Below are 14,955 nucleotides of genomic sequence, written 5' to 3'. Positions count from 1 at the left end.
TTTCGGGAGAGGCGCTGAATTTCGGGAGTCGAGGGTTGGCAAGTATGGCCTATCCTATTATTTTGTATTAAAAGTGAATATAAAACTCAAAGTAAGAAAATTACAACTACTAGGGTAGGGCTAATTATTTGCAGCCCTTTGAGACACTTGTGATTAAAGGGCTATATAAATAAACTTTGATTAATTAAATTATTTGACTTGTTCAGTTCAGTTTGTTTATTTCGATACAATGTAATGCGTCACACAATTCCAGTTGTTTCATTACAGCACGTCCGAAAAGGAGTAGGAAGAAGCAGAGCTTATTTTATTCCTACCCCTTTTCATACCATAACAATTGTACCCAATTTCCTTGTTCTCTGTAACAGAACAGTGAACAAATAAATAATTTACCATAGTAAGCATACAAACACTCGGTTATAGATTATTGATCTTGTGATTTTGAAGGTAAACGCACAATAAAAGCAATTTAGTGACGGTCCCTTTGAGAGAGGCACTTCCCCTGTGAGCTCCCCGCACCATGACTGAGCAGTACGGGCACAAGGAGGGCGAACTGCCGCTGTCTCTCCGGAGGTGAATATTCAACCAATACAATTAAGTGTTTCCACCTTCTTTTACACGAACAAGGGAGGAACGCGTCTTTTAAATACATCCGCCCCAATAATGATGATTTAAAAAAATATTGTTAAATGACATTTTAAATGAAAGGCGTTACGTTCCGCTGGCGTAGCTAACGTATGTAAACATGACGTACTAGGAAGTGGTTTAGATTTGCTGCAGCGTGATTGGCCGCGCCGGTCACGTGATTGCTTCCTATTGTCCACCAGCAGGGCGTTACCGTCGCGGGACTGTGTTGCCAGATCACCCGGTTCTTGTCCGCCTTCCTACCCGGGATGAAGAGCGCGAGTCGGGGCTTAGAACTCCGCGGACTGACCGCTGGATATATTTATTATTTGATATTTATTGTACATATTTATAATCAGTTAAAACGATACGTGTTGACCGCTGGATATTTGTTTGGAAGGGAGAAGCTAGTGACGCAGATTGATGAATGAATGAATGACGGGGCGGGTCGCCGAGGTCCAGCATGTCCAAGATGAAGCCGTGCGAGGCGGTCAGGGTGGTGACCAGATGCCGGCCCCTCAGCAGCAAGGAGGAGGCTGCGAACTGCCAATCCATCCTGGAGCTGGATGACAAACTGGGCCAGATCCGCATCAGGAACCCCAAGGCTCCACCCGACGAGCCCGTCAAAGTCTTCACCTTCGACTCGGTCTACGGACGGGAGTCCAAGCAGAGCGACATCTACGACGACGCCGTGAGACCGCTGGTGGACGCCGTGCTCGGCGGCTTCAACGGGACCGTCCTGGCCTACGGCCAAACCGGGACAGGTAAGACCCACACCATGCAAGGCGTGCCGGGGGACCCCGACATGAGGGGCGTCATCCCCAACTCCTTCCACCACATCTTCACGCACATCTCCAGGACGCAGAGGCAGAAGTACTTGGTCAGGTCCTCCTACTTGGAGATCTACCAGGAGGAGATCCGAGACCTCCTGCGCAAGGACAACAACCGCAAGTTGGAGCTGAAGGAGAGCCCGGACTACGGAGTCTACGTCAAGGACTTGTCGTCGGTGGTCACCAAGAACGCCACGGAGATCCAGCACGTCATGAACCTGGGCGACCAGTCCCGGTCCGTGGGCTTCACCTACATGAACGAACGCAGCTCGCGTTCCCACGCCATCTTCGTGGTCACCGTGGAGAGCAGCCAGGAAGGGCCGGACGGCGAGGACCACATCCGGGTGGGGAAGCTCAACATGGTGGACCTGGCCGGGAGCGAACGCCAAAGCAAGACCGGCGCCAAAGGCGAGCGCCTGAAGGAGGCCACCAAAATCAACCTGTCCCTGTCCGCCCTGGGGAACGTCATCTCGGCGCTGGCGGACGGGAAGGGCGGCCATGTCCCCTACCGGGACTCCAAGCTCACCCGCCTGCTGCAGGACTCGCTGGGCGGCAACGCCAAGACCGTCATGATCGCCACCGTGGGGCCCTCGCCCCGGAACCACCACGAGTCCCTGGCCACCCTCCGGTACGCCAACCGGGCCAAGAACATCAAGAACAAGCCCCGCGTCAACGAGGACCCGGAGGCCGCCCTGCTCAGGGAGTTCCAGCGGGAGATCGCCCGCCTGAAGGCGCAGCTGGAGGAGCGGGGCACGCTGGCCCGGGAGAGGAGGAGCAGGAGGCGGGAGAGCAAGAGACTCAGCCAGGGACTGGACGGGGACCACGCCGTCTTCTTCAGGGAGAAGGACGCCGAGGACCGAGGTGGGGAGAAGAGGATGAGCGTGGACGACGGCCAGTGGGACCGGGAGGCGGTGGAGAAGATCATGGAGAAGTACAAGGTAGCAGCCGCCATTTTCACTACATCTTTATTCTCTAATAACTTTGCTCAAATCAAAATGACTTTTTTGAGATAAATACCAAATTAATGTCCTAAATATGACTTTAAAAAAAATACTTATTAGAAGTATACTAACTATTCTATGCTATCATACTAACATTTTATGCTAGTATTTTAGCTCATTTAAATTTTTGAACCTAACAAAAATATGGATTTTGATACTTGGCGCCATTTTTACATTTTATTTCTCGAATGTCATCATGTTAGCAACGTTAGCATGCCACCATTATATGCTAGCATTTTTGCTAATTTTAGCCGTTTAAACCTAAATATAAATGCTTTTTATACTTCTCGCCATATCAGAAGTACACTAACTTTTCCAAGTTAACATGCTAACGTTGTCATGCTAAAATTGTATGCTAGTATTTTAGCTCATTAAGTTTAACTTAAAAAAAAAATGGAGTTTAATACTTGGTGTCGTCCAAGTATTTGAACTGTTCTTATGTTTTCATGTTACTGTTAGCATGCTAGCATTTTATGCTAGTATTTTAGCTCATTTAAATTTTTAAACCTAAAAAAAATAGGGAGTTTAATACTTGGTGTCGGTGTTCAAGTATTTTAACTGTTCTTATGTTTACATGTTACTGTTAGCATGTTAGCATTTCAACTAATTGTATTCGTTAAAACCTAAATATCCTGGCTTTTGATACTTGGCGCCATTTTAGATTTTATTTCTCGAATGTCATCATGCTAACGTTAGCATGCTAGCATTTTTGCTAATTTTAGCCGTTTAAACCTAAATATGAATGCTTTTTATACTTCTCGCCATATCAGAAGTATACTAATTTTTCTGCGTTATCATGCTAATGTTACCATGCTAACATTTTATGCTAGTATTTTAGCTCATTTAAATTCTTGAACCTAAAACAATATGGATTTTAAATATCTGGTGTCATCCAAGTATTTTAACTGTCCTTATGTTTACATGTTACTGTTAGCATGTTAGCATTTCAAGTAATTGTATTCGTTAAAACATAAATTTCCTGGCTTTTGATACTTGGCGCCATTTTAGATTTTTATTTCTCTTACTATAAATAAAGTTGATTTGATTTGATTTGATGTTATCATGCTAACGTTAGCATGTCAACATTATATGCTAGCATTTTTTTTGCAAATTTTAGCCGTTTAAACCTAAATATGAATGCTTTTTATACTTCTTGCCATATCAGAAGTACATTAATTTTTCTACGTTATCATGCTAACATTACCATGCTAACATTTTATGCTAGTATTTTAGCTCATTTTATTCGTTAAAACCTAAATATCCTGGCTTTTGATACTTGGCGCCATTTTAGATTTTATTTCTCGAATGTCATCATGCTAATGTTAGCATGCTAGCATTTTTGCTAATTTTAGCCGTTTGAAGCTAAATATGAATGCTTTTTATACTTCTTGCCATATCAGAAGTACACTAATTTTTCTACGTTGTCATGCTAACATTTTATGCTAGTATTTTAGCTCATTTTATTCGTTAAAACCTAAATATCCTGGCTTTTGATACTTGGCGCCATTTTAGATTTTATTTCTCGAATGTCATCATGCTAATGTTAGCATGCTAGCATTTTTGCTAATTTTAGTCGTTTGAAGCTAAATATGAATGCTTTTTATACTTCTCGCCATATCAGAAGTACACTAATTTTTCGACGTTATCATGCTAACATTTTATGCTAGTATTTTAGCTCATTTAATTCGTTAAAACCTAAATGTCCTGGCTTTTGATACTTGGCGCCATTTTAGATTTTATTTCTCTTGTCATCATGCTAATGTTAGCATGCCAACATTATATGCTAGCAATTTTGCTAATTTTAGCCGTTTAAACATAAATATGAATGCTTTTTATACTTCTCGCCATATCAGAAGTATACAAATTTTTCTACGTTATCATGCTAACGTTACCATGCTAACATTTTATGCTAGTATTTTAGCTCATTTAAATTCTTGAACCTAAAAAAATATGGATTTTAAATATCTGGTGTCGTCCAAGTATTTTAACTGTTCTTATGTTTACATGCTACTGTTAGCATGTTAGCATTTTAACTAATTGTATTCGTTAAAACCTAAATATCCTGGTTTTTGATACTTGGCGCCATTTTAGATTTTATTTCTCGAATGTCATCATGCTAACTAACGTTAGCATGCTAGAATTTTTGCTAATTTTAGCCGTTTAAACCTAAATATGAATGCTTTTTATACTTCTCGCCATATCAGAAGTACACTAATTTTTCTGCGTTATCATGCTAACGTTACCATGCTAACATTTTATGCTAGTATTTGAGCTCATTTAAATTCTTGAACCTAAAACAATATGGATTTGAAATATCTGGTGTCATCCAAGTATTTTAACTGTCCTTATGTTTACATGTTACTGTTAGCATTTCAAGTAATTGTATTCGTTAAAACATGAATTTCCTGGCTTTTGATACTTGGCGCCATTTTAGATTTTATTTCTCTTATGTCATCATGCTAACGTTAGCATGTCAACATTATATGCTAGCATTTTTGCAAATTTTAGCCGTTTAAACCTAAATATGAATGCTTTTTATACTTCTCACCATATCAGAAGTACATTAATTTTTCTACGTTATCATGCTAACAATACCATGCTAACGTTTTATGCTAGTATTTTAGCTCATTTTATTCGTTAAAACCTAAATATCCTGGCTTTTGATACTTGGCGCCATTTTAGATTTTATTTCTTGAATGTCATCATGCTAACGTTAGCATGCTAGCATTTTTGCTAATTTTAGTAGTTTAAACCTAAATATGAATGCTTTTTATACTTCTCGCCATATCAGAAGTACACTAATTTTTCTGCGTTATCATGCTAACGTTACCATGCTAACATTTTATGCTAGTATTTTAGCTCATTTAAATTCTTGAACCTAAAAAAATATGGATTTTAAATATCTGGTGTCCAAGTATTTTAACTGTTCTTATGTTTACATGTTACTGTTAGCATGTTAGCATTTCAAGTAATTGTATTCGTTAAAACCTAAATATCCTGGCTTTTAATACTTGGCGCCATTTCAGATTTTATTTCTCTTATGTCATCATGCTAACGTTAGCATGTCAACATTATATGCTAGCATTTTTGCAAATTTTAGCCGTTTAAACCTAAATATGAATGCTTTTTATACTTCTTGCCATATCAGAAGTACATTAATTTGTCTACGTTATCATGCTAACGTTACCATGCTAGCATTTTATGCTAGTATTTTAGCTCATTTTATCCGTTAAAACCTAAATATCCTGGCTTTTGATACTTGGCGCCATTTTAGATTTTATTTCTCGAATGTCATCATGCTAGCATTTTTGCTAATTTTAGCCGTTTGAACCTAAATATGAATGCTTTTTATACTTCTCGCCATATCAGAAGTACACTAATTTTTCTACGTTATCATGCTAACATTTTATGCTAGTATTTTACCTCATTTTATTTGTTAAAACCTAAATATCCTGGTTTTTGATACTTGGCGCCATTTTAGATTTTACTTCTCGAATGTCATCATGCTAACGTTAGCATGCTAGCATTTTTGCTAATTTTAGCCGTTTAAACCTAAATATGAATGCTTTTTATACTTCTCGCCATATCAGAAGTACACTAATTTTTCTACGTTATCATGCTAACGTTACCATGCTAACATTTTATGCTAGTATTTTAGCTCATTTAAATTCTTGAACCTAAAACGATATGGATTTTAAATATCTGGTGTCATCCAAGTATTTTAACTGTCCTTATGTTTACATGTTACTGTTAGCATGTTAGCATTTCAAGTAATTGTATTCGTTAAAACCTAAATATCCTGGCTTTTGATACTTGGCGCCATTTTAGATTTTATTTCTCTTGTCATCATGCTAACATTAGCATGTCAACATTATATGCTAGCATTTTTGCAAATTTTAGCCGTTTAAACCTAAATATGAATGCTTTTTATACTTCTCGCCATATCAGAAGTACATTAATTTTTCTACGTTATCATGCTAACGTTACCATGCTAATATTTTATGCTAGTATTTTAGCTCATTTTATTTGTTAAAACCTAAATATCCTGGTTTTTGATACTTGGCGCCATTTTAGATTTTACTTCTCGAATGTCATCATGCTAACATTTTTGCTAATTTTAGCCATTTGAAGCTAAATATGAATGCTTTTTATACTTCTCGCCATATCAGAAGTACACTAATTTTTCTACGTTATCATGCTAACATTTTATGCTAGTATTTTAGCTCATTTTATTCGTTAAAACCTAAATGTCCTGGCTTTTGATACTTGGCGCCATTTTAGATTTTATTTCTCAAATGTCATCATGCTAACATTAGCATGCCAACATAATATGCTAGCATTTTTGCTAATTTTATCCGTTTAAACCTAAATATGAATGCTTTTTATACTTCTCGCCATATCAGAAGTACATACATTTTTCTACGTTATCATGCTAACGTTACCATGCTAATATTTTATGCTAGTATTTTAGCTCATTTTATTCGTTAAAACCTAAATATCCTGGTTTTTGATACTTGGCGCCATTTTAGATTTTATTTCTTGAATGTCATCATGCTAACGTTAGCATGCTAGCATTTTTGCTAATTTTAGCAGTTTAAACCTAAATATGAATGCTTTTTATACTTCTCGCCATATCAGAAGTACACTAATTTTTCTACGTTATCATGCTAACGTTACCATGCTAACATTTTATGCTAGTATTTTAGCTCATTTAAATTCTTGAACCTAAAACAATATGGATTTTAAATATCTGGTGTCATCCAAGTATTTTAACTGTCCTTATGTTTACATGTTACTGTTAGCATGTTAGCATTTCAAGTAATTGTATTCGTTAAAACATAAATTTCCTGGCTTTTGATACTTGGCGCCATTTTAGATTTTATTTCTCTTATGTCATCATGCTAACGTTAGCATGCTAGCATTTTTGCAAATTTTAGCCGTTTGAAGCTAAATATGAATGCTTTTTATACTTCTCGCCATATCAGAAGTACATTAATTTTTCTAAGTTATCATGCTAACGTTACCATGCTAATATTTTATGCTAGTATTTTAGCTCATTTTATTTGTTAAAACCTAAATATCCTGGCTTTTGATACTTGGCGCCATTTTAGGTTTTATTTCTCGAATGTCATCATGCTAACGTTAGCATGCTAGCATTTTTGCTAATTTTAGCCGTTTGAAGCTAAATATGAATGCTTTTTATACTTCTCGCCATATCAGAAGTACACTAATTTTTCTACGTTATCATGCTAACATTTTATGCTAGTATTTTAGCTCATTTTATTCGTTAAAACCTAAATATCCTGGCTTTTGATACTTGGCGCCATTTTTGATTTTTTTTTTCTCTTGTCATCATGCTAATGTTAGCATGCCAACATTATATGCTAGCAATTTAGCTAATTTTAGCCGTTTAAACCTAAATATGAATGCTTTTTATACTTCTCGCCATATCAGAAGTATACTAATTTTTCTACGTTATCATGCTAACGTTACCATGCTAACATTTTATGCTAGTATTTTAGCTCATTTAAAATTTGGAAACTTAAAAAAATATGGAGTTTAATACTTGGTGTTGTACAAGTATTTTAACTGTTCTTATGTTTACATGGTACTGTTAGCATGTTAGCATTTCAACTAATTGTATTTGTTAAAACCTAAATATCCTGGCTTTTGATACTTGGCGCCGTTTTAGATGTTATTTCTCGAATGTCATCATGCTAAAGTTAGCATGCTACCATTTTTGCAAATTTTAGCTGTTTAAACCTGAATATGAATGCTTTTTATACTTCTCGCCATATCAGAAGTATACTAATTTTTCTAAGTTACCATGCTAACGTTGCCATGCTAACATTTTATGCTAGTATTTTAGCTCATTAAAAATTTTTAACCAAAAAAAATATGGAGTTTAATATTACACTGAAGTACACTGACTTTTGTACTGCTTGCAGGCCATGGAGAGCAAACTTCTGGAGGGAGGCAAGACCATCATTGATCACACCAACGAGCAGCAGAAGTTGCTGGAACAAAGGAGGCAGGAGATTGCTGAGCAGGTGAGAGAGCGCACATTACCCACGTGGGCTAAAGTGGTGTGGCCATGACGGTGTGTGTGTGTGCACAGATACGTGGCGAGAGGGAGATGCAGCAGCAGATGATGCTGCAGGACGAGGAGACGTCAGAGATGAGGGAGACTTTCTCCTCCCTGCAGCAGGAGGTGGAGCTGAAGACCAAGAAGCTGAGGAGGGTGAGATGACATCACCACATGGACATGATGACGTCACTGGCTTGCAAACTCTCATTTAAACACACAATGTTTATTGTTATTGTTGTATATTTTTGTATTATGTCATGCTGGTTTAGCAACATTAGCATAGCTATTTGAGCTACATGCTAACATTACATTTTAACATCATGCTAGGTTCGCAACACCAGCATAGCTATGTGAGCGACATGCTAACATTACATTTTAACACCATGCTAAGTTAGCAACATTAGCATAGCTATGTGAGCTACATGCTAACATTACATCAGAACTGAATGACATAACGTGGTGCTCAGATGTACGCCAAGCTGCAGCTGGTGTGGGCGGAGACTCGTGACGTGGTTGAGGAGCACGTGACCACCAGGCAAGAACTGGAACAGACCCAGAACGAGCTGACGCGAGAACTCAAGTACAAGTCAGTTTCTGCGCTCGTGTTATGACGATTGCCTTCACTTTACCTGAAACATCGGCGAGTCCGAACCGTTTTTTTCGTTGTTTTTTTTTTGCACACTTCAGATCTCTGCTGATTGACAACTTTGTGCCAGCGGAGCAGAAGAAGAAGATGGTGAGCAGACTGAGCTTTGATGCAGACGAGGACCAATGGAGACTGAAGTCTGTGGTGCCCTCAGACAGGTCAGTTTCTAGAACAATTACACACATAGCATAGCTATGTGAGCTACATGCTAACATTACATTTTAACATCATGCTAGGTTAGCAACATTAGCCTAGCTTTATAATCTACACGCCAACGTTACATTTTAACATCATACTACGTTAGCAACATTAGCCTAGCTTTGTAATCTACATGCTAACACTACATTTTAACATCATGCTACGTTAGCAACAGTAGCATAGATATGTGAGCGACATGCTAACATTACGTTTGAACATAATTCTGGGTTAGCAACATTAGCATAGCTATGTGAGCAACATGCGAACATTAGATTTTTAACATCATGCTAGGTTGGCAACATCATGCTAGGTTAGCAACATTAGCATAGCTATGTGAGCGACAAGCTAACAGTACATCTTAACATCATGCTAGGTTAGCAACAGTAGCATAGATATGTGAGCTACATGCTAACATTACGCTTGAACATTATTCTGGTTTAGCAGCATTAGCATAGCTATGTGAGCGACATGCTAACATTAGATTTTAACATCATGCTAGGTTAGCAACAGTAGTATAACTATGTGAGCGACATGCTAACATTACGTTTGAACATCATTCTGGGTTAGCAACATTAGCATAGCTATGTGAGCTGCATGCTAACATTACATTTTAACATGACAAATTAGCAACATTAGCATAGCTAGGTGAGCTAAATGCTAACATTATATTTTAAACATTCTGGGTTAGCAACACTAACATAGCTATGTGAGCTACATGCTAACATTACATTTCAACATCATGGTAGGTTAGCAACAGTAGCATTGCTATGTGAGCTACATGCTAACATTATATTTCAACATCATGCTAGGTTAGCAACAGTAGCATAGCTATGTGAGCTACATGCCAGCTGTAGGCAACCTCCTAAAGTAGTTATTTATCCTGTCTCTAGTCTTCATGCGAGCGTGTCCACCCGGGTGAAGAAGAGGCCTCTCTCCGCCGTGGGATACAAGCGGCCAATCAGCCAGTACGCGCAGGCCGCCGTTGCCACGGCAACCGGGGCGCCGTCCAGATACCAGGTCAGCACCGGCAGGAACATGAATATGTGAAATGTTTTAATGTCACGTGGTCTGTGATCGGCAGGAACATGAATATGTGAAATGTTTTATTGTCACGTGGTCTGTGATCGGCAGGAACATGAATATGTGAAATGTTTTATTGTCACGTGGTCTGTGATCGGCAGGAACATGAATATGTGAAATGTTTGACTGTCACGTGGTCTGTGATCGGCAGGAACATGAATATGTGAAATGTTTGACTGTCACGTGGTCTGTGATTGGCAGGAACATGAATATGTGAAATGTTTTATTGTCACGTGGTCTGTGATCCAGGCTGAGAACGTCATGTTGCTGGAGCTGGACTTGTCTCCGCCCACTTTCTTCTCCTTGGACCTACACGGCTCTCACCTGGAGAGGGTTTTCTCCCCCAGGCTCTTGCCCGACCCCGCCCTGGACCCGGTCGCCATGCGAGACCGGACTCGGTCGCCAGCGCGGGTCAGGAAGTCCCAGTCCTGGTGAGTTGTGGTGTTGGTGGAGGTGCAGCACCACCTGCTGGTGAGTTGTGGTGTTGGTGGAGGTGACCCATCCCCCTTGATCACCTCCTGGGAGGTGAGGGGAGCAGTGAGCAGCAGCGGTGGCCACGCCCGGGATTCATTTTAATGATTTAACCCCCAATTCCAACCCTTGATTACGTCATTTTATACTGGAGGTCAACGCCATTTAGAGAAAAAAGTTGGTATTTTTCCCCGTTCTAAAGCGGATTATTTTTTTTATTTTTTTATAAAACATTTTTTAAATAAAAGTGAAATAATTTTTAAGGAAAAACCTAATTTTGCAAGAAAAAATTAATAATTTAATGACAATATATCTCAATAATAAAACTTTTTACTGTTACTAAAGTCATCATTTTTGGAGAGAAAAGTCAGAATTGTTTAAAAAATAATAATTTAAAATGAGAATAAAATTTTAAAAATAAATTTTATAATTATAAATAGATGTTTAAACATTTTTCAAATGAGAATAAAATTGAAAATATTCTTTTTTATAATAATAAATAGAAAATTCAAGTCATTGTTTTCAGGAAGAAATGTCCTAATTTGATAAGAATATAATGAACAAATATGTTTAAATGTTGCAATATATTTGTACAATTTTACATGCACGTCAAAATATTTTGAAGAAGCCGAATTTGATCTGAAAAATGGCATTTTATGAGAATATAGTCCAAATATATTGTATAAATATGTTAATATCACAATAAGATAATACTAGCTCAATTATAATGGCGGGGAGTTTTTTTGTTTTTGTTAGTTTTAAGAAAATCATCGGATAAAGTCACATTATTATAATTATATGAATATATTCATATTAAAACAACAAATGTCAAAATTGTTAAAAATGATTTTAAATAAGGATACAATTGAAAAAATAAATGTTATAAAAATAAATAGAAAATTAAAGTCATTGTTTTCAGGAAAAGCCAGAAATGTCTTAATTTGATAAGAATATATTTAAAAAATGTTGCAATATATTTGTACTATTGTCAAAATATTTTGAAGAAGCCAAATTTGACCTGAAAAATGGTATTTTATGAGAATATAGTCCAAATATATTGTATAAATATGTTAAAATCACAATAAGATAATACTAGTTCAATTATAATGGAGGAGAGTTTTTGTTTTGTTTTATTGTTTAAAAAAAATCATCTGATTAAAGTCACATTATAATTTTATGAATATATTAATATTAAAACAAATGTCAAATTTTTTTAATTTTTTTTAAAATGAGAATAAAATTGAAAAAAAAAAATACATTTTATAATAATAAATAGAAAATTCAAGTCATGGTTTTCAGGAAAAGCCAGAAATGTCTTAATTTGATAAGAATATATTTAACAAATATTTTTAAATGTATTTAAATGTTGCAATGTATTTGTACAATTGTCAAAATATTTTGAAGAAGCCAAATTTGACCTGAAAAATTGTATTTTATGAGAATATAGTCCAAATATATTGTATAAATATGTTAAAATCACAATAAGATAATACTAGCTCAATTATAATGGAGGAGAGTTTTTTTTTGTTTTATTGTTTAAAAAAAATCATCGGATTAAAGTCACATTATAATTTTATGAATATATTAATATTAAAACAACAAATGTCAATTTTTTTTTACATTTTTTTAAAATGAGAATAAAATTGAAAAAAAAAACCCAAACATTTTATAATAATAAATAGAAAATTCAAGTCATTGTTTTCAGGAAAAGCCAGAAATGTCTTAATTTGATAAGAATATATTTAACAAATATGTTTAAATGTATTTAAATGTTGCAATATATTTGTACAATTGTCAAAATATTTTGAAGAAGCCAAATTTGACCTGAAAAATGGTATTTTATGAGAATATAGTCCAAATATATTGTATAAATATGTTAAAATCACAATAAGATAATACTAGCTCAATTATAATGGAGGAGAGTTTTTTTTTGTTTTATTGTTTAAAAAAAATCATCTGATTAAAGTCACATTATAATTTTATGAATATATTAATATTAAAACAACAAATGTCAAATTTTTTTACATTTTTTTAAAATGAGAATAAAATTGAAAAAAAACAAAAACATTTTATAATAATAAATAGAAAATTCAAGTCATTGTTTTCAGGAAAAGCCAGAAATGTCTTAATTTGATAAGAATATATTTAACAAATGTGTTTAAATGTATTTAAATGTTGCAATATATTTGTACAATTGTCAAAATATTTTGAAGAAGCCAAATTTGACCTGAAAAATTGTATTTTATGAGAATATAGTCCAAATATATTGTGTAAATATGTTAAAATCACAATAAGATAATACTAGCTCAATTATAATGGAGGAGAGTTTTGTTTTTGTTTTATTGTTTAAAAAAAAATCATCTGATTAAAGTCACATTATAATTTTATGAATATATTAATATTAAAACAACAAATGTCAATTTATTTTTTACATTTTTTTAAAATGAGAATAAAATTGAAAAAACAATTTTTTTTCATAATAATAAATAGAAAATTCAAGTCATTGTTTTCAGGAAAAGCCAGAAATGTCTTAATTTGATAAGAATGTATTGAACAAACATGTTTAAATGTATTTAAATGTTGCAATATATTTGTACAATTTTACATTCATGTGAAAATATTTTGAAGAAGCCAAATTTGACCTGAAAAATTGCATTTTATGAGAATATAGTCCAAATATATTGTATAAATATGTTAATATCCCAATAAGATAATACAAGCTCAATTATAATGGAGGAGAGGTTTTTTTGTTTTAAAAAAATCATTGGATTAAAGTCACATTATAATTGTATGAACATATTAATATTAAAACAACAAATGTTTTGAGAATGTATGCACTAAAATCATCATTTTTTTGAGAGAAAAGTCAGAATTTTTGAAAATGAGAATAAAAGAGCAAAGTAAATGAAGTATTTGACTCCTGTCAGGTACCAAGCGCCACAAGCAGCTGGTCTTTCACCATCCTGGTCCTCCAGCACCCTCACCTCGTCCCACAGTCCCAGACCAAGACCCTTCTCAGCCGTCCATCTCCCAGCCGAGGCCTCGCCCCACGCTGAGTGGGCTTTGAGTGGCCCCTGAGTGGCCCCTGCTGCACCTGTAGAAGCACACCAGCAACAAAACAAAGCAGCTGCTGAGATGAGTTTGCCTTTTGTCTTGTGCTGCTTCAACAAAAAAGCCGAGGTCAGCAAAAAAGCACAGCTTTTCCTTTTCCTTTTGGGAGCGTCTAGTCCAGGTGTGTCCAAACGTTCACCCCTGAAGGTCGCACAATGGAAAGTGAAAGCATTTTCATACCTTTCATTTTCAAAACCAATACATTTATTTTTAACTTTAAGTTTGGTCATAAAAATGTCAAAAATAAGTCAAATTTATTTGATTTTTTTACATTTTCTTTAACACTTAAACTAGATCCACTTCAGGTCTGTCCATATCATTTATTCACTTTTTTTTTTATTTTTATGTTTTATTCCCTTTTTGTCCAAACCCAGTTTTCTATGGCAAAAACACAAAATGTAAATTTTTTCCCTCTCAAAAAAGATTTAAAAGTGTAATATTTGACATGAAGTAATTGGAGCAGTGAATGTCAATAATTCATAACATTGATTTTAATTAATTAATTTTTTGAGCAAGTTTAAAAAAAAAAAAATCCAAAAGGGGCCCCACTCAAAAAAGATTTACAAATAAGTCATAAGTTTTTTTTTGCATTTTTCGTCAAATAAAACAGTTTTTTATGGCAAAAACACAAAATATGCACTATTTCCCCCATAAAATATTTCAAAGTGTAATATTTGACATGAAGTAATTGGAGCTGTGAGTAGGTCAATAATTCATAACATTGATTTTAATTCATTATTATTTTTTGAGCAAGTTTTTAAAAATCTATTTTTTTGTTTTATGCATTTTTCGTCAAATAAAACTGCGCGTATTTTGTGTTTTTGCCATAAAAAAACTATTTCCCCCATAAAATAATTTGAGGTGTAATAGTTGACATGAAGTCATTAGAGCCATGAATATGTAAATAAT

General features: G+C 35.3%; 1 protein-coding gene across 1 annotated transcript; it reads left to right on the top strand.

Moving 5' to 3' along the window:
- The first annotated feature begins 728 nt into the window (after positions 1-728).
- On the top strand, positions 729-14,356 carry LOC133611335 (kinesin-like protein KIF3C). The gene is made up of 8 exons (XM_061968041.1): positions 729-2,389; positions 8,401-8,502; positions 8,571-8,693; positions 9,008-9,126; positions 9,228-9,344; positions 10,275-10,401; positions 10,714-10,895; positions 13,863-14,356. Exons 1-8 carry the CDS (start codon positions 1,085-1,087, stop codon positions 14,011-14,013), a joined length of 2,226 nt encoding a protein of 741 aa, XP_061824025.1. The 5' UTR covers positions 729-1,084; the 3' UTR covers positions 14,014-14,356.
- Positions 14,357-14,955: the final 599 nt, after the last annotated feature.

Source organism: Nerophis lumbriciformis, linkage group LG08 (assembly GCF_033978685.3).
Source record: "Nerophis lumbriciformis linkage group LG08, RoL_Nlum_v2.1, whole genome shotgun sequence".
In the NCBI taxonomy this organism is placed as follows: domain Eukaryota; kingdom Metazoa; phylum Chordata; class Actinopteri; order Syngnathiformes; family Syngnathidae; genus Nerophis; species Nerophis lumbriciformis.
The sequence above is the reverse complement of the archived record's forward strand: the minus strand, read 5'-3'. Positions and strand labels throughout refer to the sequence as shown.

Excerpts from the sequence above, each read along its gene's own strand:
- LOC133611335 (XM_061968041.1), top strand. The coding sequence starts at position 1,085 with ATGTCCAAGATGAAGCCGTGCGAGGCGGTCAGGGTGGTGACCAGATGC. Across the intron at positions 10,402-10,713 it reads GGGCGCCGTCCAGATACCAG|GCTGAGAACGTCATGTTGCT; the intron begins GTCAGCACCGGC and ends TCTGTGATCCAG. Across the intron at positions 10,896-13,862 it reads GTCAGGAAGTCCCAGTCCTG|GTACCAAGCGCCACAAGCAG; the intron begins GTGAGTTGTGGT and ends GACTCCTGTCAG.